Here is a 25,339-nt window from a genome sequence, read left to right as displayed (position 1 = left end):
GAAATGTTCAACATCTTTAGTCATAAGGGAAATGCAAATCAAAACAACCCTGTGATTCCACCTCACACAAGTCAGAATGGCTAAGATCAAAAACTCAGGTGACAGCAAATGCTGGCGAGGATGTGGAGAAAGAGGAACACTTCTCCATTGTTGGTAGGATTGCAGACTGGTACAACCATTCTGGAGATCAGTCTGGAGATTACTCAGAAAATTGGACATTGAACTCCCTGAGGACCCAGTCATACCTCTCTTGAGCATATACCCAAAAGATCCCCCAACATATAACAAAGACACGTGCTCCACTATGTTCATAGCAGCCTTATTTATAATAGCCAGAAGCTGGAAAGAACCCAGATGCCCTTCAACAGAGGAATGGATATAGAAAATGTGGTACATCTACACAATGGAGTACTAGTCAGCTATCATAAATAATGACTTCATGAGATTCATAGGCAAATGGATGGAACTGAAAAATATCATCCTGAGTGAGGTAATCCAATCACAGAAAAACACACATGGTATGCACTCATTGATAAGTGGCTATTAGCCCAAATGCTTGAATTACGCTAGATGCACAGAACACATGAAACTCAAGAAGGATGACCAAAATGCAAATATTTCCCTCCTTCTTTAAAAGAGTAACAAGAATACCCTTGGGAGGGAATAGGGAGGCAATGTTTAGAATAGAGGCAGAAGGAACACCCATTCAGTGCCTGCCCCACATGTGGCCCATTCATATACAGCCACCAAACTAGATTGATTATATGGATGAAGCAAAGAAGTGAAGGCCGACAGGAACCGGATGTAGATCTCTCCTGAGAGACACAGCCAGAATATGGCAAATACACAGGCGAATGCCAGCAGCAATCCAATGAACTGAGAACGAGATCCCCGTTGAAGGAATCAGAGAAAGAACTGGAAGAGCTTGAGGGGCTTGAGACCCCATATGAACAACAATGCCAAGCAACGATAGCTTCCAGGGACTAAGCCACTACCTAAAGACTATACATGGACTGACCCTGGGCTTCAACTGCATAGGTAGCAGTGAATAGCCTAGTAAGAGCACAAATGGAAGTGGAAGCCCTTGGTCCTGCCAAGGCTGAATCCCCAGTGAACATGATTTTTGGGGAGATTGCGGTTTTGGGGGGAGGATGGGAAGGGGAACACCCATATAGAAGGGGAGGGGGAGGGGTTGGGGGATGTTGGCCTGGAAACCGGGAAAGGGAATAACAATTGAAATGTAAACAAGAAATACCCACGTTAATAAAGATGGAGAAAAATAAGTTTGCATTATGATTTGACATTGGAATGAAAAGCTATGCAGAAAGTCTGGGAACAGAGCAGCATGAAAGAAAGTAAGAATTCGTAACCTACCATTCTCATTCAATTCAATTTATTCATATTCAGATTCAATTATTTATATTCAAATTATTTATATTCAATTACATATATTTGAATTTAATATAATTTATATTCTTGATGAACGCAAATCAGACATTTAAAAATAAAGGAAATATAAGTTTGTTGTAGTAGCCCACACACAGCCTTAATTCCATCACTCAGGAGGAAGAGGTAGGTGGATTTCTGAGTTCCAGGACAGCCTGGTCTAGAGAGTAAGTTTCAGGACAGCCAGAGCTACATAGAAAAACCCTGTCTTGAAACTCCAAAGTAATGAACTCCATGTTTTTTGTGGATTTTTTTGTTTTATTTTATATTTTTTTTTTGAATTTTTTTTTCCAGCGCTGGGGACCGAACCCAGGGCCTCGCGCTTGCTAGGCAAGCGCTCTACCACTGAGCTAAATCCCCAACCCATTATCTTTTTTTTTCCTTTTGGTTTAAGTTTTTGTTTTTCTTTTCATTTTTGGTCAGAGTGTGTGTGTGTGTGTGTGTGTGTGTGTGTGTGTGTGTGTGTGTGTGTGTGTGTGAGAGAGAGAGAGAGAGAGAGAGAGAGAGAGAGAGAGAGAGAGAGAGAGAGAATAAGGTTGGTGGGTAGGGAGGTTGGGAGGGTCTGGGTCTGGGAGAAGTTGGAAGAAGAGAATCATGGTAAACATATATTAAAATTTTTTAAATAAAGTGATTTTTAAATGAAAGAAAAGAAACCACCAAAGTTTTACTTTATACAGATGAATATTGCTTTTTTTTCAATTGCTAAAGTCTTAGATTAGATGGAATACTGTTTTCCTAGAAAGATCCCCACAAGGGTAACAGTGTTTTCCCTTTCAGAAAGAAAGCACAGCCCTTGCTTCTAATGTGACCTTGGACATTGGTTCAGGAAAATGAGCCACTGAACTCAAGTCACGGGTAAAGGATGCTGAAGCCTTGTTTGTTCCGTTGGTTTTTGTTCCCTGCGGGTTTGATACCAGGGCAGAAGGCACAGAGTCTGAGTTCCACAGCCCCTCTTTGTGAGTCTGGGATCAGAACCGCGATCTTTTCCTGAGGGGCCACTTACCTGCAAGGGTCTGGGAACTGCTGCCTTTCCCCAAGTTGCATCACTCGCCGCCTTTGACTGAGGGTAGACGTTGGCATTTTTTGGCCCAGGGAGCAGCTGACCAGCTTCAGGAGGAGGGTGAACAGCTCTGGATACAAGTGAGTGATGCGAGCCCCCGTTAAGATCACTTCATACATAGCGCAGGCCACCTGAAGGACAAGGGACCTCTCCGTTAAGCACTCTTCTTTCCTCCGAGGCCATTTTCACCCCACTAGGTTGCTACAGAAGCTTGTACAGAAAGCTACAGACTTTCTCTTAGGAACTGTTTTCTAATTTAAGCATGCCCATGGTAAAAACAAACACAAAAAGGAACATAAACTGGTCTCTAAACTACTCAACAGGGTACGTTTCTTAGGACTATCATACTGGCGTCATGACTTAGGGTAGACACGCTGTAGAGTATGACATGTTCCCCAGCATAGGAGATTTTTCAACAAACAAACAAAATTAACAACAATGCTCCTGTTGAAATATTTGAAGACTAATTTGGAAATATATTTTCTTTGGGGCTGAAGAGAATTTGCCTCCAAAAATGATGAAACCACAGACTACACTGCCGCCATGTTTGTTCAACATGAACTAGACAATAATTAAAATTAGGGTGCTTTAGAAGTGTGGTAAATGCTCCGTTAGCTGGGAGCAGGTGGGAGCAGGTCACAGAGTAGATCCAAGACAGAGGCAAGTGATCAAAAGTCTAACTTACCGAGATCGCATCTGTCCCAGCTATATCATCCTCTAACCGGGCTTCCAGTTTCCTGATCAGGGCTCTCATGAGTTTGCTGCTGGAGGCTGGGTTTTCAGCCAATGCCTTCCACAACGTCTTTGTGTCCCTATGGTGACAAGCCAGGAAGTCGACAGGTAAGGCACAATTCTCTGGATGGTGAGCTTTTCTATCCGACCTACTTAAAACCACATTAACGATGATAATCACATATGCAAAGGCAAACAGATACATCAAGAGGCAGTAATGATGGCTTGGTTAATAGCCCAGCATCTTGGCCTCGGATAGGCATGTAAATGTACAACGATGGAAACTTCTCACCCACACTGGTACACTCTACAGGACCAGAAAAAGTAGGAATATTCACTTTCAACATTTACTTATTCTTATTACAAACGTGATGCATTTATTTCTCTTTTAATACGAGAGTTCTTTCTTATTCAATAAAAGGTCTAGAAAAATATCACATGTGGTTCGAATATCAATTTTAAAATTGTCATTCGGGTGGAATGTTTTCAACCTTCGCCATCTTTCAAATAAAGTTGGCGCCTTGTTAGATGGTCTTTTCTGGGAGAAGGGATGTGTGAAGACTCTACCTGTCAAAGGGCAGAGGCTTCTGTAGCAGGCTGTTAACGACCGCATCCATGTGAAAGCTGGCGATCTGAGAGATAGCTTCTAGCATAAACTGGAAACTTTCCTCTTTCTGTCTGAGGACAGGCATGTGATGATAAATGGTGCTCAGAATCTCCAGAAGCTAAGAAAAAAAAAACCATGAAGCTGTCATCATCTCTCTCCACGTGAACAGCACAAGGAAGGTACCACCCACACTGCGGTGGGCGGTTGACAAATTGCCAATAACTTCAAATGCGGTGATGGTTTTGTCCGCACGACTCATTTCTCACTCAGTATTGCTGGTGAACCTTTGTGAACACTAGAGAAAGGGCACACTATGCTGGGCACTGGAATCTCCTGTTGGGGAATATATTGAAAAAAGATGCAGCCCTTTTGTGACAGAAGGGAGGGGTCTAATAAAGGACTTCAGTCATCTACCCGAAGGAGTGGGTTCCAGGTGGTGTAGGCAAATGGTAGTCTAGAAGCAACTGGAACATTTTGGAAGAGTCTGGTCTTAAAGGGTTGCAGCAATCTCACAGAGATGGTAGAGCAGGGGCATCCTGGTCAGAAAGGACACAGTACAAATGTAAAAGTGAGAAGCATGAGGACAGGGGTGATAAAAGGAGAAGACCTCACGGAAGAGATAAGCCAACTCCAGAGGGCATGGAAAGCCAGCCGCTTTCCTAAATTTGAATGCTGACCAGGGAGATCTCTCTCTCTCTCTCTCTCTCTCTCTCTCTCTCTCTCTCTCTCTCTCTCTTTCTCCACTGTATATGTATTCAGATTTTCAATATAGGCAAGGGCATGTAAATATGCAAAGATATTTTGCCTCTACAGTTTCCCTTTCTTGTTTTGTATAGATATTTAAATTAAATTTTATTATAAGCATAATGCTTGTCATAAGCATAACAGTTTCTCAATTATTCAGAAAGTATTACAAGTATCCCTTACAATGATTATCTCAAAGTCCCAGTTTAATGATAATTGGGGAGGGTTTACTATCCTTTTCAAAATATTTACCACATTCTGTGAACCAAACACTTATGCCAATCACACATGAACACATAACTATCATATATTTATCAACCATAATTTAGCCTCATGCCTAACACATAGTTTGCCATGTTTTTTGAAAAAAATTACTGGATTATAAGTTGGACAGGAATAGTTTCTAGTAAACCTTACTCAGAGCTGTGTAGTTGGGAATTTTGACAAAGGGGTATGGGAATTAGAACCTCTTTCCTTCTGAGATGCTCCCATTCGGTTCAGTTTTCTTGCTCTTAATCTTGGAGTAGTGTGTGTTCTGTGTTTGACTTGAGGAGTCAGGATAGAGTGTTTCCATTTGGGGCACTTAGCAGGGGCTCCCGCATTTAAATTCTGTTCTTTTGCTTAAGTTCCCCGCTGTGACACAGGACAGAACACTTTCCTCAACCCACTGACAGTCTTGCTTACTAGATAATACACTCTCATGAGGTGTGAAAAGAGCAATATGAGGAACAGCAGTGAATGGAGACCCTCCCAGGGCTTGGTGACAATCTTAGACGTATCCACCTATCCATTCTCAACCCGAATCTATTAATCTAATTTCTCAAGGATAGAGCTTTTCTCTTTTTCCAGATAGAGTAGGGCCTATTTCAAGTGTGTGTGTGTGTGTGTGTGTGTGTGTGTGTGTGTGTGTGTGTTCGTATGTGTATGTGTTCGTGTGTGTGTGTGTTCGTATGTGTGTGTGTATGTGTGTGTGTGTTCGTATGTGTGTGTGTATGTGTGTGTGTGTTCGTATGTGTGTGTGTGTTCATATGTGTGTGTGTGTTCGTATGTGTGTGTGTGTATATGTGTGTGTGTTCGTATGTGTGTTCGTATGTGTGTGTGTGTTCATTGTGTGTGTTCATATGTGTGTGTGTTCGTATGTGTGTGTGTGTTCGTATGTGTGTGTGTGTTTGTATGTGTGTGTGTGTGTTCGTATGTGTATGTGTGTGTGTGTTCATATGTGTGTGTGTGTTCGTATGTGTATGTGTGTGTGTGTTCATATGTAGCTAATGATGGCCTTGAACTTCTGAATCTTCTGTCTTCATCTCCCAAGCATTATTGTGTTTTGAAAGTGTAATCCAAGATTTAGCTAGACCATCCAACCATGTTTATGTACAGGTTGGAAATCTGTTGAGTCCCCCCTCAGCCTCCCCCCAGTGCTCTTGCCTGCTTCCCATTAGACTCTATGATTAGAGGGGGAACAGAATGGAAATGACTCGGCATTTCAGAGGTGCTACAATCCTGCTCTGTTACATGACTGGTTGTCAGTTCACCTGATCTTCCAGCAAAGCGCCATGCTCCTTCAGGGCCGCTATCATCCATATGCCACAAGCCCTTGTGCACATGGGGTTGAGAGTTTCTAGGCCATCCAGTGTTTCCTCCAAGAATGCCTGAATGTCTTCATTGGGGATGAATTTGCAGACAATCTGAGGATATAGCCACAAATACATTATCACATATACCTTACCCTAGATCTAAATACCTAAACCTGTGACTGGGGTATGTTTTAGGAGAACAGAAAACCACTGACTGTGTTTTCTAAATGGTCAGCATATGACTGAAACCACAGAGACCTGAGAAAATAAGACCTCACTTGACTCTCTGTCTCTAAGCAAACGCTACCTGGCCTCTTTTATCATTTTATACATATTGATTCTCAAGCCTGCTGTGGCAATTTCTTCTCTAAATCCAAATCTAAAGTTATAGCATATTGCAGAAGGGAAAACAGATGAATATATATATATATATATATATATATATATATATAAAATATATGTTTCAAGTGCAGCTGAAGTTGTCACATATATTGAGAACCATGATGAATAACCAAGTGGCTGGCAGTAATCCCATTCTTCATTATATTAAGATCAGTCAATAAGGTCAAGGAAATAAAAACTGCAATTTTGGTGTCTAGGTATGAGAGTTCAGATTGTTGATTGATAGCAGTGTGTGGATGTGAACATTCATGTCTGAATATAAAGCTCATAACTGAGGGTAGGCAGCCAGGTGGAAGTTTGCAGGTTAAATGAGTTCCCAGAGACATCCTCTTGGGCCTTTAACTATCTTGAGTTGTGTGTACTTTATTGACATGACAACATTCCTACACACAACCATCTCCCCCCTCCATGTTGAGTGGTCTAATGATGTTTCATTGAGAAGATAATGAACTGTTTTTTTTCATGAATAGTTGCTAATGAAGGCCAGTTTGTGAGTTGTACAGTTCCAAAAGAAACTGCTCAGGCGTCTGTGATATGCCCTTGGCTAACACCTCTTCCCCATCTACATCAGTTTCTTCTTCTCTCTGCCACTGTCGCCACCTTGGTCCAAGTTATCTCTCCTAACAGCTGGATTCTTGTAGTTTCTTTCAAAGTGACTTTGGTAATTTGGTTCTTACTTTCCCACATACCCCTCTCTCTCGATAGGGGCCACCAACCCTTCAGATCTTTTAGACCCTCCACTACAAATGCACCCTGTCGGGACACTCTCCTCCACTCTGTGCACATGCTGTTGTGCCTTGTGACTTTACTGGACTCTCTTTCCCTCTAGGCAGTCATCTCTAATCTATTCCTTATTCCCTTACTTGGTTTTCTTTTGTTCAATTATTCGATTATTATTAGTTGATGTTTTATTTATTTTTCAGACTTCCTTGATTAGGATGCAAATATAACTTTGATTTTTCTTTAATTAGAGCCTAGAGTTGATCTTCACAAATGCTGTGCGTTCAGGAGATGGTAAGTGAATGAAGCCAGGATTGAATAAAAGAATTGAACGATCAATCCTCACAGTAACTAAGAAATAAGCTGCAATCTTTCATTGCCTGAAGAAGAAGACGAGAATACTTTAGGCAGTGTACAGAGGGTGCATCTGATTGGCTGGAAAACACTTTCTCTGTCTGTTCTACTACAGGCCCCCCCCTTTCGGAGGCCACTTGCTTCAGAATGTTTCCCATATGGCCTCGTTAATCACAGCCAAGGACTTGGAACATGTCCTCAAAGTTAGTCAACTTAGTAATGGACAGAACAGAAGGTCTCTCCAAAAGGCTTGTTTGAACAGCTAAATCACTGCCTTGCTGTCTTCATACCAGGGCGGCCCATCTTACTCATTTGGAAATTAAGGCAGAAATGGCTGATTTCTGTCATTTATGGGGCCAGTCTTTCACAATTATTACCTTAGCGATTTTGGAGGATATCCTGATCTGGACCTGTTCATCCTGAGAGTCCAGCCCTTCCTGCAAGCCTTGTAGTCTGTCTGCCTCCTGGCAAATGCCTATGGTTAGCAACGGGAGAAAGACAGGGTTTTAAAAATCCAAATGGAGTTGAAAAGTCTGGCTATCTTTTGAGGTGACAGTGATTTGACTCTTGGATGCTTTTTCACTAAAAATGGAAAAGGCTGCCTGGTGAGCTACTGACCGACGGTAAAGGAAAAGTTTCCACAGGTAGCTCTGTGCTACTCAGCACCTGATGATCTCAATGTCTACCCATAGAGGTTATCAGAGCTATGTTCTCAGACCCTGTTTCTGTTTTTGCAGGTTTTCTGTTTTTCACAGCTCTGACAGAGAGGTGTGAAGTCATTTGCCTGAGGTCACACAGTTACTAAAGATAGGGTTGCCTGACTTTGAACCCGTGTTTGTCTGCCACCAATGCCAGGGCCTAAATAACTTCTATTATTACTGTTCTTATTGAAGTTTCATTTTGTGGTGAGTTAGTTACCTTGAGGAAAGTTAAAGAGAAACAATTTTAATATAAAATCCATCTGAGGCTGTATAATTCGTTATTGGTAAGACTTTATTAATAGACCTGAACAGTAATGACTTCTTGCTTGTCATGTGAATGCATATTAACTGTAGAAACTGAACTTTGGGTCGTTTTATGGGAGACAGCCTAGCCCCATGGAACAGACATGGACTTAGAATCAGTTGGATTAAAGCCATGGTGGCGCATACCCTTAATCCCACCGCCCAAAGGGGGAGGCACATGGAACACTGTGAGTTCCAGGTCAGTCTGATCTCCAAAGTGAGTAAATTACAATACAGGCGAGGCTACACTGTGGCGAGACATCGTTCATTTTTGTTTTTCCTTTCCTTTTCATGAAAAAAATCCACAAAGAATCAAATACACCTAATCACAAAACCCTACTTTATGATTTTTAGTGGTGTAAGTACTGATCTATTTCTCAATATCTAATTTCCTGTCTTAAAATGTATTGGGTATTCATGGGCACTTAATTGTTACACTAGTTACTTGTACCTGGCTGATATTTAATAGTACACATGCTTTTTCCTGCCTCTATGTTGCTAGATAAAGCAAAATGGTGATGTTAATTAATTACTAATGATATTGCTGTCTGAATTTGAACATGTGCCTATCTGACATGACTGTCTAGCTTCCTCCCTCCCTCCCTCCCCCCTCCATCCCTTCCTCCCCTTCCTTCCCTCCCTCTCTCCCTCCTTCCCTCCTTCCCTCCCTCCCTTCCTCCCTCCTTCCCTCCCTTACTTCCTATCTTTTTCTTTGCTTTTGTGTGTATCTGTGTGTCTGTGTGTCTATCTGTGTCTGTGTGTATGAGAATGTGTGTATGAGGTTTCTGTATCTGTGTCTGTGTGTGTATGTTTCTGTGTGTGTACGAGTGTGTGTTTATGTGTGTATGAGATGTGTGCCTATGAGTCTGGACAGGCAGGAGGTAATTCCTGAAAGAATGATTCGTTCCAGAAGGAGTACAAGCTAAGGAACAAAGTGTTTTCTTTCCTTGTGTGTTCTGTACCTTTCCCTCACCTTTTGCACAGAGCAGACCAATGATGGAGCTAGTAGCTGCCTGCCGGATGGTGGCCAGGGTGTCACAGGAGTGCGGAGCCAGAAGCCCAAGGATTGACCCGATTCTGAAATTCTGTGGTGCCTGGAGAATAAAGGAGGCACCCTGGTGAGGGGTGACTTTGAAGGTACAACAGGGTTAAGTCCATTCTTTTCCCTCTGCAGACTCTTCGGATAAAATTCAATCTCGAACACGTAAAAGGTACCTGATTTCTTAGGGACTGCGGAAGACTGAGTGAGCATTTGCCCAAAGTAGCCACAGCGCTTGCTCAGCTCTGGAGTTGCGAGACGCCACCCATGCCTTTGCCATACCCCTTCAATCTGGGACCTGAGATCCGCCAGACAAGAGTCTCAGACGTCCCCACCCTACGGTTCACTAGCAATGCCCTCTCTGCTTAAAGGAGTACTTGCCTCAACATCTTTCGTTAGGATTTTCGAGGTGACTTGGAACGCTCTCTCTCTCTCCCACTCTTTCTGGGAAACAAGCCACATCCGAAGAAGCTGTTGGACAAAGAAGGAATGTCTTTGCTTAGTATTCATTTGCATTTGATTTTTCTTCCCATCTCCCTCAATTTCCACCCCTTCTCTGCTTCTTCTATATCTGGGTGTCCACCTGCACCTAAACTAAGGAAACTACGAGGTGGGGTAAACAGAGCATGCTGCGTGGGTGGTTCTCGTTACTGTGTCTAACCTGCAGACAGGTCGGGGAGTTGGGCAGTCAATGTGAGTGGTGCCCCGACTCACGTTAAACATTTCTTCACAGTTCTGTGCATCAATGTCATCCCATATCATGGACCTTAGAAGTTTCCCTAGAGCATCCATAGATCGTTCGTAGAGAAACTGAAATCAAGAGTGACTGTTAGTCTCAGGCTGCAGTGGAAAATTCCCACGGGAGTTTTTCTTTCTTCTCAGGTCCCAGTCACGTACTTTAATGTGTTCCTTGTCCTTGTCTGTTTCGCCCTCACTTTTGAGTTTTGCCAGAGGTGGAAGGGGCAGCAGCCTCCGAATATTCTCTTCAAGAATGTTCAGGTGGTCGTTTAGTGAGAGCGGAGGTTTCAGTTTGCTGAAATGAGAACGATGTGGAGCAATGGGTATAATACAAACAAACCAGCCAGGAGAGTGTCGAAATCTGTGTACAGTAGCTGAGCAGATGACAAACATGTCACACTTTCTGAAACATGTTTGAGATATTGAGGGAGGTGGGATTAGTAGGACAAATGAAGGAGCTCCACTGCTCTTGGGATATTGGGAAGATGTTAAGCACCATTAAAACACTGTTAATATCTGTTAAAATCACGATTGATAAATTCTTATTGTGGGCATTTCCAGTAAAAAGCAAAGAGCCTTTCCAGTTTAAAAAAAAAAAAAGCAAAAATTCCCTTTCTTCGTCCCACCTTCCTCCTTCCTTCCTTCCATCCAAACATTTACTATAATATAGCTATCAGAACAAAACTTGACGTGACTTGGGAAGACGCAAATGTTAGTTCAACATAAAAAGCCCGTTCTTTAATATTTTGTAAATCAGGATAAGAAAGTCCACTTAAGAGCTTCCAAACTAGGAAGATAAATTAAAAATGAAGATGCTGTTAGAAGAATGGGAGAAAGGTACTCTGAGCGGACTGTGAACCATGCTAAGCTGGGATGACTACCATCTTACCATTGCCACTGTCTGACAATTTTCATAAAATAAGCATGCTAGTGTAAAACTCCTGTACAACGAACTGCATCTATCCATGGGTCTTCACTTGAACAGATTTTGATGGGCACACACAGGTGGAAGAGAGACCATGACGGACACATAACTTTTCCAGCATCCCCTGGTTTTCTTTCTCCCAGTTTTCAGGTTTTGTTTTTCTCAGCTTTGGCCCTATACAATCAATACTTTTTCCTGTGTGCCCAGAGGCTAGTCTAGTTCTATACAAACTGAGTGTCGCCATTGGTCATTGAGTTGTTAATGGGGATTGAGGTGTCACGTGAGTGTGGTACATACTGAATTTTAAGAATTTTGAGTGAGAGAAAAATATAGATAAAAAATACTGAAATGATGTAAAATATAGGTTAAAAATACACGATGAAATGATAATGCACTAGGTAGATAAAAACGAAACATGAAAACATGCATTAAGATTTTTTTGTTAAGTGCTGGGAAGTCTTTGTGCATGCTCTTTATGCACTCTACCAATGTAGTCAATGTACTAATTCTACCCAGCTCTTCCTGGCTTGACAGCTTGTTGCAATGTCAGAGTAATCAAAATAGTGCAGTGGAAGAATATAGGCAGACTCATGGATTCCTGCGACAGACTAGAGAGCCTATAAATAAACCCTCAAATGATATATTGATTGATTTTTGATGAGGATGCCAAGACCGTTCAACATGGGGGAAAAGGATGATCTTTTATTTTCTTTGGATACACTTATGGTGTGCATTTTAGAAGCATAATGTATGATATATTATGTTATTTATTTACAATTATATATCATAATTGTATAAATTTTAATATATATATATCTACCATATAAGAGAAATAACTTAACTCATGTAATAGTCACATAGCCTCCTCCTATCTGGCTGTAGGGAGATCAGCTGTAATTTACTCATGCAGCTGAAATCTTGAATTATATGCCCTTTGGGAGCACAGCTGCTGTATTGTATGTTGTCTTCAGACTTACTCATTGTACAGAATGCTACTCTACATTCTTTGACATTTCCTTATTCTCCTTGGCCCTGCATTTAGTACCAGTGTTTAACTGTCCATTTCTTTTGTATTAGACTTTTTCTTTAGATTTTCCATACAAGGGAGAACCAAAAGCAGTTTTTCTTTCCATGTCTGGATTGGTTTATTTGGCATAATGTTCTCTAGGGGAACCCATGTTGTTAGAAAGGATAAGGTATTCTAATTTTAAGGCCAAGGAATATTCTATCATGTATATGTTTCCTACAATCTTTTATATCCTTATTTATTTGTGGATACTTCGGTTGCTTTTATGAGAGTCTGCACAATGAACACTGGTGTTAGATGTTTACAAGACATTTCATGATCCTTGTGTGTCCACCCACAATAGGGACTGAAGGGCTGCATGGTAATCCTGTTTCTGTCAAAACTTCCATATTGTTTCCCACAATGTACCAACATGCATGCCCAAGGATTCTTTTTTTTCCATCCCCACCAACTCTTGTTTCTTTTGAGGTAACAACAATCAAACAGGTTTTGATTTTCATTACCTTAATGATTACAGATCTTAAATATCTTTTTATATAACTGTTATACAAATAAATAAATACAAATAAATAAAAATGGCATCTTTGATGGATCGATAATAGCATGAGAATTCATAACAGGGAGTGAGGAAAATTAGGATAAAAGGTCTTATGCAAGCAGGATCTCAGGTCTTTGAAGAAAGTGAGGACCAGAGATAAGGGCTCAAGTGATGTTGTCAAATACATCAACAAGGGCATTATGGGTGAGCTTTGTTAACTTTTCTCTACTTTTCAAATTGTAAAACAGTATAATTCTTTAACTGTAGTGGGGAGAATAACTTAGTATGACTTTAAAAATGTGCACCGGTGCTGGGGTGGGCAGAGACAGATATAGTGTTCTGGAGAGCAGACAAAGGGTGCCACTGGACAGCCAGCCTAGCAGAAACTGTGAAGTCCAGGTTCAGTGAGAGATGTGGTTTAAAAGTGGGCTGGAGTGCAACCGTGGAAGACCTTCCATGTCCACCTTTGGCACATGCACATACACAGGCATGTGCATACATAAGATACACCCATACTCACACTAAGAACACCAAAGATTTCTTCTACCTTAGGTATCTGATGGCAATTAAGACTTTCCACCGAATAGGACTGGCTAAGGTATTCAGGGGTTCATCCTTTATCAAGTCCTGTAATACATACACACACACACAAAATGAGGCAAAGTATTTAAAAAAGGCTTGGGTCTTTGCCTTGGATGGAACACTTGGGGACCCCCCCTTTCCTTCTTGTGCACGCACCAGCATGAAACCGATCAACATCTTTTTGTAGGTGAACTGAAACTTCTGGTCTTCAGCGTCTTGGACAGCTATGCCAACCTCAGTGATACTTCTTGTGAAACTCATTTGCAGATCCATGTCCTGAAGCAAATGAGCCCCAGTCAAAGTCAAGGTCTTAGGCACCAGGCCTGGGTCTACAAACATGTGACCCTCAGGTGTCATATTTGCTCCCTTTTCCATCTCCACTCTTCACCTAGGGTCTGAATGGCAGGAAAGTTAGGATATGAAGGTCAATCTCTTCCCACATACATTGGAGTTTCTCTAGAGTGGTGCTGTTCAAACTTTTTTTTCTAGCCATAAACCACAGAAGAAAATAAAGTAAGGCTCACTTGCACAAACAAAATTTAGGAGACACTGAAATAAATATTTAATATTACTATTGTTATGTGCACAGTATTGTTTACTTTGTTTCATTAAGAATTTGCTGTTTATGACTTACTAACTTGATATCATGATCCTCTTGAGGGAAGGTATTCCTGACCTGCAATGGTTTCTACTTCTAAACTGCATGGAGCCTTAATATAGCTTTTGTTCTTAAGTTAGGCTTAGTGGGCGTGGCTTCAGATTGGGTTAGTGAGTTGCATGTCCAGATCTTCTCAGAAAAATCAGATCAAGAGGTCATCTACACTTGACATGCTTCCCAGGGAGAAGTGTGCTCAAGGCATTTCTTTCTTTCTCTCTCTCTCTCTTTCTTTCTTCCTTTCTTTCTTTCTTTCTCTCTCTTTCTTCCTTCCTTCCTTTCTCTTTCTTTCTTTCTTCCTTTCTTCCTTTCTTTCTTTCTTTCCTTCTTTCTTTCTTTCTTTCTTTCTTTCTCATCTATGTCTGTCTATCTATGTATCTATGTATCTATCTATGTATCTATGTATCTATCTATGTATCTATGTATCTATGTATCTAAGTATCTATGTATCTATCTATCTATCCATCCATCCATCCACCCACCCACCCACCCACCCACCCACCCACCCATCCATCCATCCATCCATCCATCCATCCATCCATCCATCCATCCATCCATCCATCTATCTATCTATCTATCTATCTATCTATCTATCTATCTATCTATCTATCTATCTATCTATCTGTCGTCTCCTACCTTATTTATGACAGACATGCCCAGAACCTGAAAAATTAAAGAAAAAGCAGATATGGAGTTAGCAACAATCGCAGACACCTCCAACCCCTAAAGACACAGCCCTTCTGCTGAAGCACAGCCCCAACAGGAGTCTTGTCCCACTGGCAGGTACCATAGGAACAGCAACAGCAAGAAGGGTAAAGATGGGTTTTCAGGAGAAAAAGGCTCTAAATTTGGCAGGAAGAAAGGTAATAATGTTCCTGGAGGAAAAGGTATGTGTTAGGGATACTTTTAGCATGTGCCATTGTCTGTTGCTTTATGTGGGAAAGGTGTGCAGCTAACCCAAGCCCTGTCAGAATGTGCAGCGTACAAATGTAAGCTCACACGGCTGCCTGTCAGCTTGTTTACTCTGTGCTGTGAGCCACTCTGCCTGAATCCTGGGCTGCAGCTGGCCACTGGCCTTGAGATGACCGTCCCTCCAGCATCTCATAACTAGCATTACTACTGAATTCAGGTGTTTCCAGGCGAAGTGTAATTAAAAAAATGTATACTCGAAGTTTAATTAATTGTATTTTGTGTTTTAGGATGTATTATTTATTTATTTGAGGTGTGGTTTTGCTATGCAGCCCAGGGTGATCTCAATTTCTCCTTTCTTCTGTTTTTTTTCTCTGGCATAAAAAGAAATGGTTTTTATTGTGATATTTTATGTTTTCATGTATGTAAACCATTATACTTCCTTCTAACTTCTTACCCCACTGCCTCCCCCACCCCCTCCCCTTGCCGCTAGCTGGTTCTCCCTTCTGCTTTCATGATACATGTATCCAGTTACTTCTGCTGAGCACTCTTCATCCTGCCTTTAAACACACGCTTCTTCTTTTAAAAATCACAATTCCCTTTTACTTCTATGACTATATGTATACAAATAAATTCAAACATATATATAATATACGTATATAAAAACATTTATATATATAATGCTAGAAAATGCAACATTTGTTTTTCTAGCTTATTTTGCTTAACAATAATTTCTAGTTTCATCCATTTTTCCTAAAAACTGTAGCAATTTCATTCTTTGTTTTGGTTGAACAAAATTCCATTGCAGACAGACATCACATTTCCCTTTAGTCCATTGATGGACGTGCGTACTGATTCTACATTTTGGTTATTTTGACTAGTGCTGCAATAAACACGAATGCACAGATATCTCTGTGCTCCACTTAAGAGTCCCTTTAGTATATACTCAGGGGCTCTGCAGCTGGGTCATATAGTAGTCCCAATTTTGGTTTTGTGAGGAACCCCTGTATTATTTTTCCATAGTGGCTACACCAGGAGACATGTCCTGGTCACCAGAAGTTCCTAGGTTTTTCTCCTTCCTCACATCCTCACCATCATTTGCTGTTATTGCTTTTCTTGACTAGAGCAATTGACCTAGGGTGGGGATTGAGATAGAATCTTAAAGTGGTTTTTTTTTTTTGTTTTTTTTTTTTTTTTTTTGAGCTGGGGACCGAACCCAGGGCCTTGCACTTGCTAGGCAAGCGCTCTACCACTGAGCTAAATCCCCAACCCCTCTTAAAGTGGTTTTAACATGAATGTTTTCCCTGTGACTAAGAAGCTGAAAAATATTCATTGGCCATTTGTGTGAGAATTGCCTGTTCAATTCATTAGCCAATGTACTGATTTAGCCTTAGTATTTGACTTTTGCATGTGCTGTAAAGTCTACATACTAACTCCCTACCAGATGTGCAGTTGGCAGACAGTTTGTACTACTCTGTGGGCTTTCCCAATGCAGGTGATGGCTTCCTTTTCTGTGCTAAAGTTCTCACTGACAATCCCACTGTCAGTTCTTGGGTTTATTTTCTGTACTTTGATGTCCTTTTAATAAAGTCCCTGCCTCTGTACCTTCTGTACCTTCAAGAGTTGCTCAAGAAATCTCATAGTTTCATGTTGTCTATGATTTTGAAAAAAAATGTGTGTGTGTACAGAGTAAGAGATTTAGATTTATTTCCATTCTTTCATATATTTATCCTGTTTTATAAACACTGATTATGGAAGAGACTTCCCCTTCCCAGTCATTGCTTTTGACCCACTTGTCAAAGACTAGACAACTATTGCTACTAGAGCTTTCCCCCATTGGCCTTATATGCCTGTTTTGAACTGGCACCATACTGTTTGTGTTACTATGGCTCTTTAGTATAATTTGAGATCACCTATTGTGACACTTAAAAGACTTCTGGGTATTTGGGCTTCTCTTGGCTGCATATTAATTTTAGGATGGTGTCTCAGTCAAGGTTTCATTGCTGTGAAGAGACACCATGACCATGGCAACTCTTATAAAGGAAAACATTTAACTGGGGCTAACTTACAGATCAGAGGTTTAGTACATTGCCATCATGGAGGGAAGCATGAAAGCAGGCATGGAGACATGGTGCTGGAGAGTAGCTGAGAATTCTACATCAAGATCCGCAGGCAGCAGGAAGAGAGAGTGACACTGGGCTGGCTTGAGCAACTGAAACCTCAAAGCCCACCACCCAGTGAAACACCTCCTTCAATAAGGCCACAGGTCCTAACACTGACATTCCTTATGCGCCTATGGGGGCCATTTTCATTCCACAGATGGTTTTCTATTGTTATGAAAAATAAGATTGAATTTTGAATGGAGATGCTTTTAAATCTATGGGTCAATTCCCATGATATAGACATTTTTACAATGTGAATTCTGCCAATTTATGAGCATGCCATACCTTTCTATTTTCTATGTCTTCTAAAATTCCTGCAGTGTCTTAAAGCTTTCACTACAGAGGTCATTTGTGTCCTTGATTGTGGTTATTTTTGAAATTTCTTTCCTTCTGAACTGATAGCAAATAGTATTTTTTCTTGATTTATTTCTTGACAAGTTTGTTATTGGTGTATAGAAAAGCTAATGATTATTGTATATTGATTTTGTGTTCTGATCTTTTGTTGAAATTGTTTATCAGCCCTGAAAATTTTCTGGTGGAGTTTTAGGGCCTTTAAAGTATCCGATTATGTTGTCTGTGAATAGGAATCTTTCGGTTTCTTCTCCTCTTTCCTTCTCTTTTATTTTTTTCTTGTTTTACTGTTCTAGTTAAGATTGAGTTACTATATTAAGAGACGAATGAACACCCTTGTCTTATTCTTGATACAGAGGACATGCTTTCAGGTTTTTCTCATTTAGTATAATGTTGGCTACAACTTTATCAGGTATCGCCTTTATTATGTTGAGATGTATTATTCCACTTCTTGGTTTCTTTTAAGATTTTGTCATGAAGGAAGATGGAATCTTGTCAAAGTTTTACCTATTGAGGCAATAGTGTCATTTTTGCCCTTGAGTCCAATAATATGGTACATTGCCATTTTTTATGTATGCTGAACCACCCCTGCCTTTCTGGATGAAATAAACTTGGTTTGGTATGCAATTTATTTAAAGTGGCCTTAAATTCTCTTTGCTGATATTTTATTGATTTTTCTTACATGTTCAAACTCTTCATCTTCCCCGTCCCTCAGCTTCCCAAGTACCATGATTATAAGCACACATTAACACACCTGACTTTATTTTTATATAAAAAATTAGGTTTCTAGCTTTGTTTTTTAAAAAGTATCTACAATAGTTATTTTTAGAATAATATCATGGCCACATTTCCCTACAAGTATTCTGCCTTTTCTTTGTTTCATTTTCCCATATATTATTTTTTATCAGAATTTCTTACTCTGAAAATACATTCATATCCATTTCAATTTTCTCTAATCTTCTATTTTTGTACTGTTGCTTCAATAGATGACTAAAAGATGTATCACAAGAAATTTTATAATTAAAAAAATCCTTACTGTTGCTTATTAGATTTGAAGGGCAACAGAATCAGGGCTTGATGAATGAGAGCCCCAGTCCTTGGCATAACTGATTCGAGGCTGCCCCTCTCTGGCTCTATTTTAGGACTTTTCCCCCTTCTTTCATTCTCTTTAGAAGTTACATTGGATATTAGAAATGACATGACCGATTGGTCAACATTTTACAGTAGGAGACTGAAGTCATCCCTAAGTGACAGTGAATCTTGTCAGACAGATTGTCCTTGAAATGAGTGTGATTATCAGTGATGGTGAGGCTGTACCTATAGTCTGTCCTCAGAGGAATGAGATAGCTCTCCTTAAGTGATGTCAGTGCTAACAATTTCCTCAGGACCTTTTGCAGAACCAGAGCTGAGGCAACGATCAATCAGACCGACGATCTGACCTAGATTATCTGCTCTGTCATACCCTGGCCATTTTCTTTGATTCCCTGCCTGGTAAGATGTTAATCTTACTTTCTGTGAGCTCCTGGAAGACAGATCTGAGATCAGTGAGTGCCATTCTCTTTGTTCTTTCTAACATGGACACATTTCCCTAGAAATATGAGGGACTTGTTAAACATCTAGATTTTGTCATCTATTCTTAAAAACTGACTTATTGAATAACTGCTTGTCTGATAATTCTCTGGGGACTGAGGTGTGGGACTTACTGCTCTGCACCCTTCTACTGGCATGTGCTGATATCTAAAATTCTGTGAATTCCCTATGAACCTATTCTTATCACGTGTATATAGGAATATGGGCCCAGGGTACTGTTATGGTCTGTATGTAGAATGTCCCCACAGGCTCACGTTTTGAACTTGGTCTCAGATAATGATACTATTTTGGGAGGTTCTGGAAATGTTAGGAGGTGGGGCTGAGCCCAGGAGATAGGGTGTATCTTGTTCTTGGCCTTTTCTTATTCCTCCCCACCCTTCTTGTGTGCCATGGGGAACCTTCAGCCCATACTCCTGCTACCATAATAGCCCACCCAAGCATATGGGGTTCGAGCACCCATGGAGAGAGCTCTATGAAACCATGAGCCAGCTTAAAACTTCACTCCCTTAAGTTACTTCTCTGTGAAGTATTTTGTTCACAGTGATGCAAAAATTCCGTCAGATCCTAACAGCAAGAGGACCTGCAGTGGAAAGCAGAAGCAACTGTGGAAACAATCAGGGAGATCTCCTCACAGCTGCTTTTTGGATAAGAATCACTCACAAATCTTGTAAGTCTACAGATTTTCAGACTCCTTTTGTGACCTACTTAACCAAACTTTCTGGAGACCCATGCTGCAAAACTAAACTTTGAATTCAACCCCTTGGTGACTGACTCTTCAGGGGAGGGCCAGCTTGATCACGGCTTGAAAAGAGGCTCTGAAGTGGTAACAAGCATGAAGCAGTCCATCCTTGAAGCAAAGAAAGTGCCTCAGGAGAAAGAAGGATCAGATGAATTGGGACTCAGTTTGGTGGCTCCGAGGTTGGCCTCACACTGTGGCATGGAAAAGAGTCAAGGAGGTTGGCGTGCCTGGGCTGAGTGCAGAGGAAGAAATGGTACAAGATGAGGCGGGTTGAGTAGGTTGCTAAATGACACAATTTGGTCACCTTAAAAGTAAACACATGGTGCTCATTATTTAATGTCATGGGTGACAAATGAGAGGTTAAATAGCTGACACTGAGTTATACTTGGAAGATTAATATACCAGGAAAGTGATAAGCCAGAGGACCTAGGTGTGGTGGTAGTTGTTTATATTCAAAGAAGGTTGAGATCACCATGGGTACACCTGGCCTGGAAAGGCATCTGGAGAAACAAAGGACATGTTGTGCCCAGAGACTCAGCCTTATTCCATAAAATAATATCTCTGTTCATATGTGTTCTCTAACATGCTACATCTTATTTATTGGTTTAGTTTGTATCCCTTTGGCCTGAGTGATAGGAGCCGAGCCTCTGTGAGGTATCGCTGCCCCAGCCTGCAAATAGAGGTAGTTCTGTGACAGGGATTACCTGAGAACACTGGCCATAGAGAAGCAGGATTTGACCTATGATGTCTTGATCAAGCCTGGCTAGAAGTTGCTGCTTAGGGGCATGGAGGGCCACAGCTCCATAGATCAAGATGAGGTCAGTCTTGGTCAGGCTCTTTTTCCCAGAAAAAATACTCTGAAGACAATAGAAGAGAAATGTAAACCATGTGAATGGATCTTTTTCACATATTTTTGTCTTAATCCTGGTGGACCATGAAAAGGGTTAGATAACTGGACTTTAAAGATTACAATGATTCCAAAACAAATGGTCTTGTTTGCACAAATGCTAACAAGAACTTTGATAGGGGCCATAAAGCTTTGGTTAATTAATATCCACCCACCCCTCCTTCAGGGAAGTAGGGTAAACATCATTGAAGCTGTGGTAGGACAAATATGGGGACACTTAGGCTTTCTTGGTAAGTACTAACACCCAAGAAAATGGAGTAGACTCCTTAGTTACACAGTTGGCCATCCTGCAAGGTCAAGGCCAAGGATTGAGGACAAGGGGTAAGAATAGTGTGGAAGAGGGCTATTCATTGAAGAAATAAGTATTGTTTGCTCCTGAGGGAATTGTGAGCTTCAGAGAAAATTATTCCTTTACCTTACATCGATTGACAAAGAATTTCTCCTTATCTTGGAATGTTTTAAGAACTTTTAAAACAATATCCAAGTGGTTCTCGGCGCAGAATCCTAAAATAGATGTTGTTCCCTAAAATCAAAAGGAACAGATTTTTGTTTTGAGTGTAATCATGCATTTCAGTAAATACTTACTGAATGCTTACCACTATGTGCCAGAAAAGTTTCTGGTCACTGGGGATACAGTGTTGAATGGAGTGCCCCAATATCCCTATTCTTGTGGAGTTCGCCGGCCATTAGACTGCTTTGAGGCAACAGGGAAACACTATAATGTACCAGGGCACAACTAATGCTGCAGAGATCAAGAGAGGGCAGAGGCAGTAGCTGGTGAAGACTTGGCAAAATCTGTGGCATAAGTAAGGTAGGTAGAGATTCTTGTGAAAACATAGTAAAGTCAAGCAGAAGCAGAGCCCGGACTAGTGAAAAAGTGAGTTGCTCTGATTCCTATAAGAGAGAGCTTCAAACACAAAGTAACTGCAAAGGCCTGAACCCTCTGAAGAGAGCTGAGGGACTGAGCATAAAGGTCATGCATCCTGAAGTCTACTGGTGAACTTCAAGAATTTGGAAGCACCACTTATTGATTTTTTTACTTTTGTTCCCAGTTGACAGATAAGAAGTACATATATTTAAGTGGTACAGTGTGGAGCTCTGATACATATTCTACACTGTGGGATGTTTCAATCACACTGAATATCATATTTGTTGTCCTACATACCTACAGTTGCATGAGTGTGTGTGTGTGTGTGTGTGTGTGTGTGTGTGTGTATGTGTGTGTGTGTGTGTGTAACACCTAAAACCCATTATTTTTAGGCATTTTGAACTAGGTAATACATTATTATCAACAATAGTTATTGAAAAAATTTGAAGAGTCAATATTCTATTGAATTGACCTCATACCTGAGGTGGTTTAATTCTTAAAGGGCTGGTGGTATCATATTCTAATGATACAGGTCCTCCTACCTTGCTCACTGTAGAAGTCGCCATAACATTTTTCTTGTGATTTTGACAAGAATCTTGTCATGGTTCATTGATGGCAGTTTGTTTCATGGTTCCTATCCCATTTCATTTGGCCAACTCTGGCACTGTTTTTAGTTTGGAGACACAGGCCCCTATCAGTGGCAGGCAGTTGGCACACCTCCTGACAGCTTGTGGTCTCAGTCACCACCCTAAGACACACATTCCTTCCTTCAGATCTTGTAGACTATGCTTGCCCCGTGACACTGTACTTTCTCTTAGTCAATTCACCTGCCATTTCAGTCCACCAACAGCCAGTTCCTGGACAAATGGATTTTTAGTTTACTCCATGCTGAGCTGCTCCAGAATTCAGGAGAAAGCCAGGAGAAGGGCACGCTTTATGGTTCAACTTTGGTGGGGCCCTCAAATCCAAAGAGATGTCTCAAAGCATCTCTTTTGTTTAGTTTTCTTTCTCCATTTCCCTCAAGTTGCCCTCCCATCTGAAAAGGCTCAGTAAAGTTCATGCTCAACTGTGGACTCTGTGTTGAGTGTTCCTTTCTCCTCAGTCTGACCTTGGAGGAACCCATGTTACATAGCACTGTGGTTGGCAGTCTAGTGCTATTCAATTGCTAATTGTGATTGGGAGATGTACAGACAGAGGACTGGGTCTCACCATGTCCTGTGCCTTCATGAAACTCGCCTACATGGCATCCCTAACTGGCTGGGATGAATGGGACACTGACTAATTTCAAGGAAAGTAAACGAGGTACCTGAAAAGCTGAGAGGCATGGCAAACGTAGTCATAGTTTGTGAAACTCTGAGAGCGTGAATGAGAGCCTGAATGGATGCTTACACCAGACACAGAGTTACGTTTCTTCCTGGTCTATAGCTAGGAAGGGATAGTATGGTAGGGAAGCAGTGTTTGAAACGTCACCACAAGAGATTGCTGGTAATCGGGGTTGGGGATTTAGTTCAGTGGTAGAGTGCTTGCCTAGCAAGCGCAAGGCCCTGGGTTCGGTCCCCAGCTCTGGAAAAAGAAAAGAAAAGAAAAGAAAGAGATTGCTGGTAACGAGAGCTGACAAGGGAGAGCAGTGGCATAGGAGCAGTCTCATACCCTCAGTGAAGCTTATGATTTCTCCTATTTACTGTGAGAGAAAGGAATGTAAGCATCCCAGAATTTCTGGGGATAGAGATGATAACAAGATATGACCAGAGTTTTCTATTAGCAATTTCTAACAGGGACTTTCCTGTATCTCTTAGGTTCGCACTCATATTTTTTCTAGATGACCAATGATCACTCTCAGTTTAAAAATTTAATGATCTTGGTGGTCGTCATCTAAAAAACCAGAGGTAAGACACATCACAGAGCAATGATATTTGAGATGCATTTTTTTCAGTATTTTTATGCACTTGGCAAAAGAAGAGAGGTAATGATATTTAAACAGGGAAATTTTTTTTTCCTGCAAAGAAATTCTTTTGGACTTTTCTAAATGTACTAGTGAATAATTCTGGTTAATAAGACATACCAGGATTGTCCCAAGGTTTTGTGGATAGGATTAAAACCTAGCATCAGAAGAGGGAATTTACAAGGGTTCCCACCTCTCTTTGGTCCCCCAGCAGGCTGGGAGTAACCAGGAACTCATTGATCTGTGAGCTCACAAAGTCTCTGTCTTGGCAGGATGCTAAGGTAGTTCCCAAGGCTTTCCAAAGAAATTTCTGGAAGACAAAAGATGAGCAGGAGAATTCAAAAGTTAGGGAAGCAAGATCAATGAAAAGGAGGAGGAGTTGAAGTAGTCACAAGAAATGGAAAAAAGTCCAGGAGGCCTTAACTTATAATTGCCTAATATTTGGGAACCTCACACACTCTCTTCTTGAGAGCATTTCCTTCAGGCTCCGTGTTCACTGGAGCTCCCTGCACACCCTCTGAACTGTCCTTTTCCAGCTCTCCTTGGTCCCCTGTAACATATCTCCCATCTACTTCCCATTCCATTAATTTTAGTGCTGCCCATATGAACTTGTCTATGGGGCCCTCCACTGGGTGTGAATAACCTGCAAATGGCTTCTTCCAACCCCAACCAAAGAAAAGTACACCTTCCTCCCTCAGCAGATATCTAATGATAGCTTGCAGCTAGGGATGGAGCTTCTGGATAACTCCCTCCTCCATGCTGGAATTTGTAACTATCTTTCACTCCCATGGCCAAGGAAGACCTTGAAGGTTATTACCATATGAGGTCAAGCATGAGTGTTACCAATTAAAAATGAGTCTGAGACCACTTGGGTTATTATCTTGGAGCAGTATTGTAGGTTTGGAAAATTCTGGATGACGTCAAGAGCATAGGCCAGCTTGTGTGCCGAGGACTAGGCACTGCTCACAAAGTCCCCCATCTTCCCCCTCTGCACAAGACAGGGTTACTCTGTATTGGCCCTGGCTGTCCTGGAACTTGCTTTGTAGAGTAGGCTGGCTCACAAAGTCTTAATTGCATCTGCAGGCTTTGTGGAACCGTCTGGAGAACTGGTACTCTGAACCAAAACAGAGTAAATCAGGGCAAAGAATTTTGACAATTGGGCTGGAGAGATGGCTCAGTGGTTAAGAGCACAGACTGCTCTTCCAGAGGTCCTGAGTTCAATTCCCAGCAACCACATGGTGGCTCACAACCATCTGTAATGAGATCCAGTGCCCTCTTCTGGTGTGTCTGAAGACAGCTACAGTGCACTTATATATAATAAATGAACAAATCTTTAAAAAAAAGAATTTTGACAATTATATATTAGAATCGAAGCTTAATAATAATAATACTTCATTATTGAATGTGATATTAGAAGTTGTAAAACTTAAGAAATTTCTTTATAAAAACTGAAATTTATAAATGATTTTAACCCAACAATGACCCTGATCAAAGCTGCCTTTCTACCTAATGTACTCATTGTACTGGTTGCTTTGCGTCAGGCCCTGCTTCTGCATCTGTTGTACCCTGGACATATAGTAAACCACGAATACTCTGAAGAGTCAGGGATTTAAATAGTTTTCTTCAGGCTACACTAGGAGTACACAGCAGACCCTGGGTTAAAATCCCATTTAGAATGGAACCCTATGGGGTGGAGGGCTATGAACATGACCCAGTTAAATGCA

General features: G+C 41.1%; 1 protein-coding gene across 2 annotated transcripts in view; it reads right to left on the bottom strand.

Annotated features, from left to right (window-relative positions):
- Mroh2b (maestro heat-like repeat family member 2B) overlaps positions 1 to 25,339 on the bottom strand; it is a 60,088-nt gene that overhangs the window by 11,414 nt on the left and 23,335 nt on the right. For both annotated transcript variants that reach the window (XM_087626063.1, NM_001047908.2), the window contains 15 exon segments: positions 23,809 to 23,925; positions 21,221 to 21,328; positions 20,603 to 20,755; positions 14,784 to 14,810; positions 13,649 to 13,768; positions 13,458 to 13,537; positions 10,580 to 10,715; positions 10,397 to 10,492; positions 10,064 to 10,153; positions 9,617 to 9,737; positions 8,017 to 8,114; positions 6,122 to 6,274; positions 3,806 to 3,963; positions 3,192 to 3,318; positions 2,450 to 2,637 (listed from right to left, as the gene is read on the bottom strand). In XM_087626063.1, coding sequence (XP_087482189.1) covers positions 2,450 to 2,637; positions 3,192 to 3,318; positions 3,806 to 3,963; positions 6,122 to 6,274; positions 8,017 to 8,114; positions 9,617 to 9,737; positions 10,064 to 10,153; positions 10,397 to 10,492; positions 10,580 to 10,715; positions 13,458 to 13,537; positions 13,649 to 13,768; positions 14,784 to 14,810; positions 20,603 to 20,755; positions 21,221 to 21,328; positions 23,809 to 23,925 — 1,772 coding nt within the window.

The sequence above is a fragment of the Rattus norvegicus genome, chromosome 2 (genome assembly GCF_021556685.1).
Source record: "Rattus norvegicus strain SHRSP/BbbUtx chromosome 2, alternate assembly SHRSP_T2T, whole genome shotgun sequence".
Lineage (NCBI taxonomy): Eukaryota > Metazoa > Chordata > Mammalia > Rodentia > Muridae > Rattus > Rattus norvegicus.
This window is presented reverse-complemented; position numbering and strand designations above follow the sequence as displayed.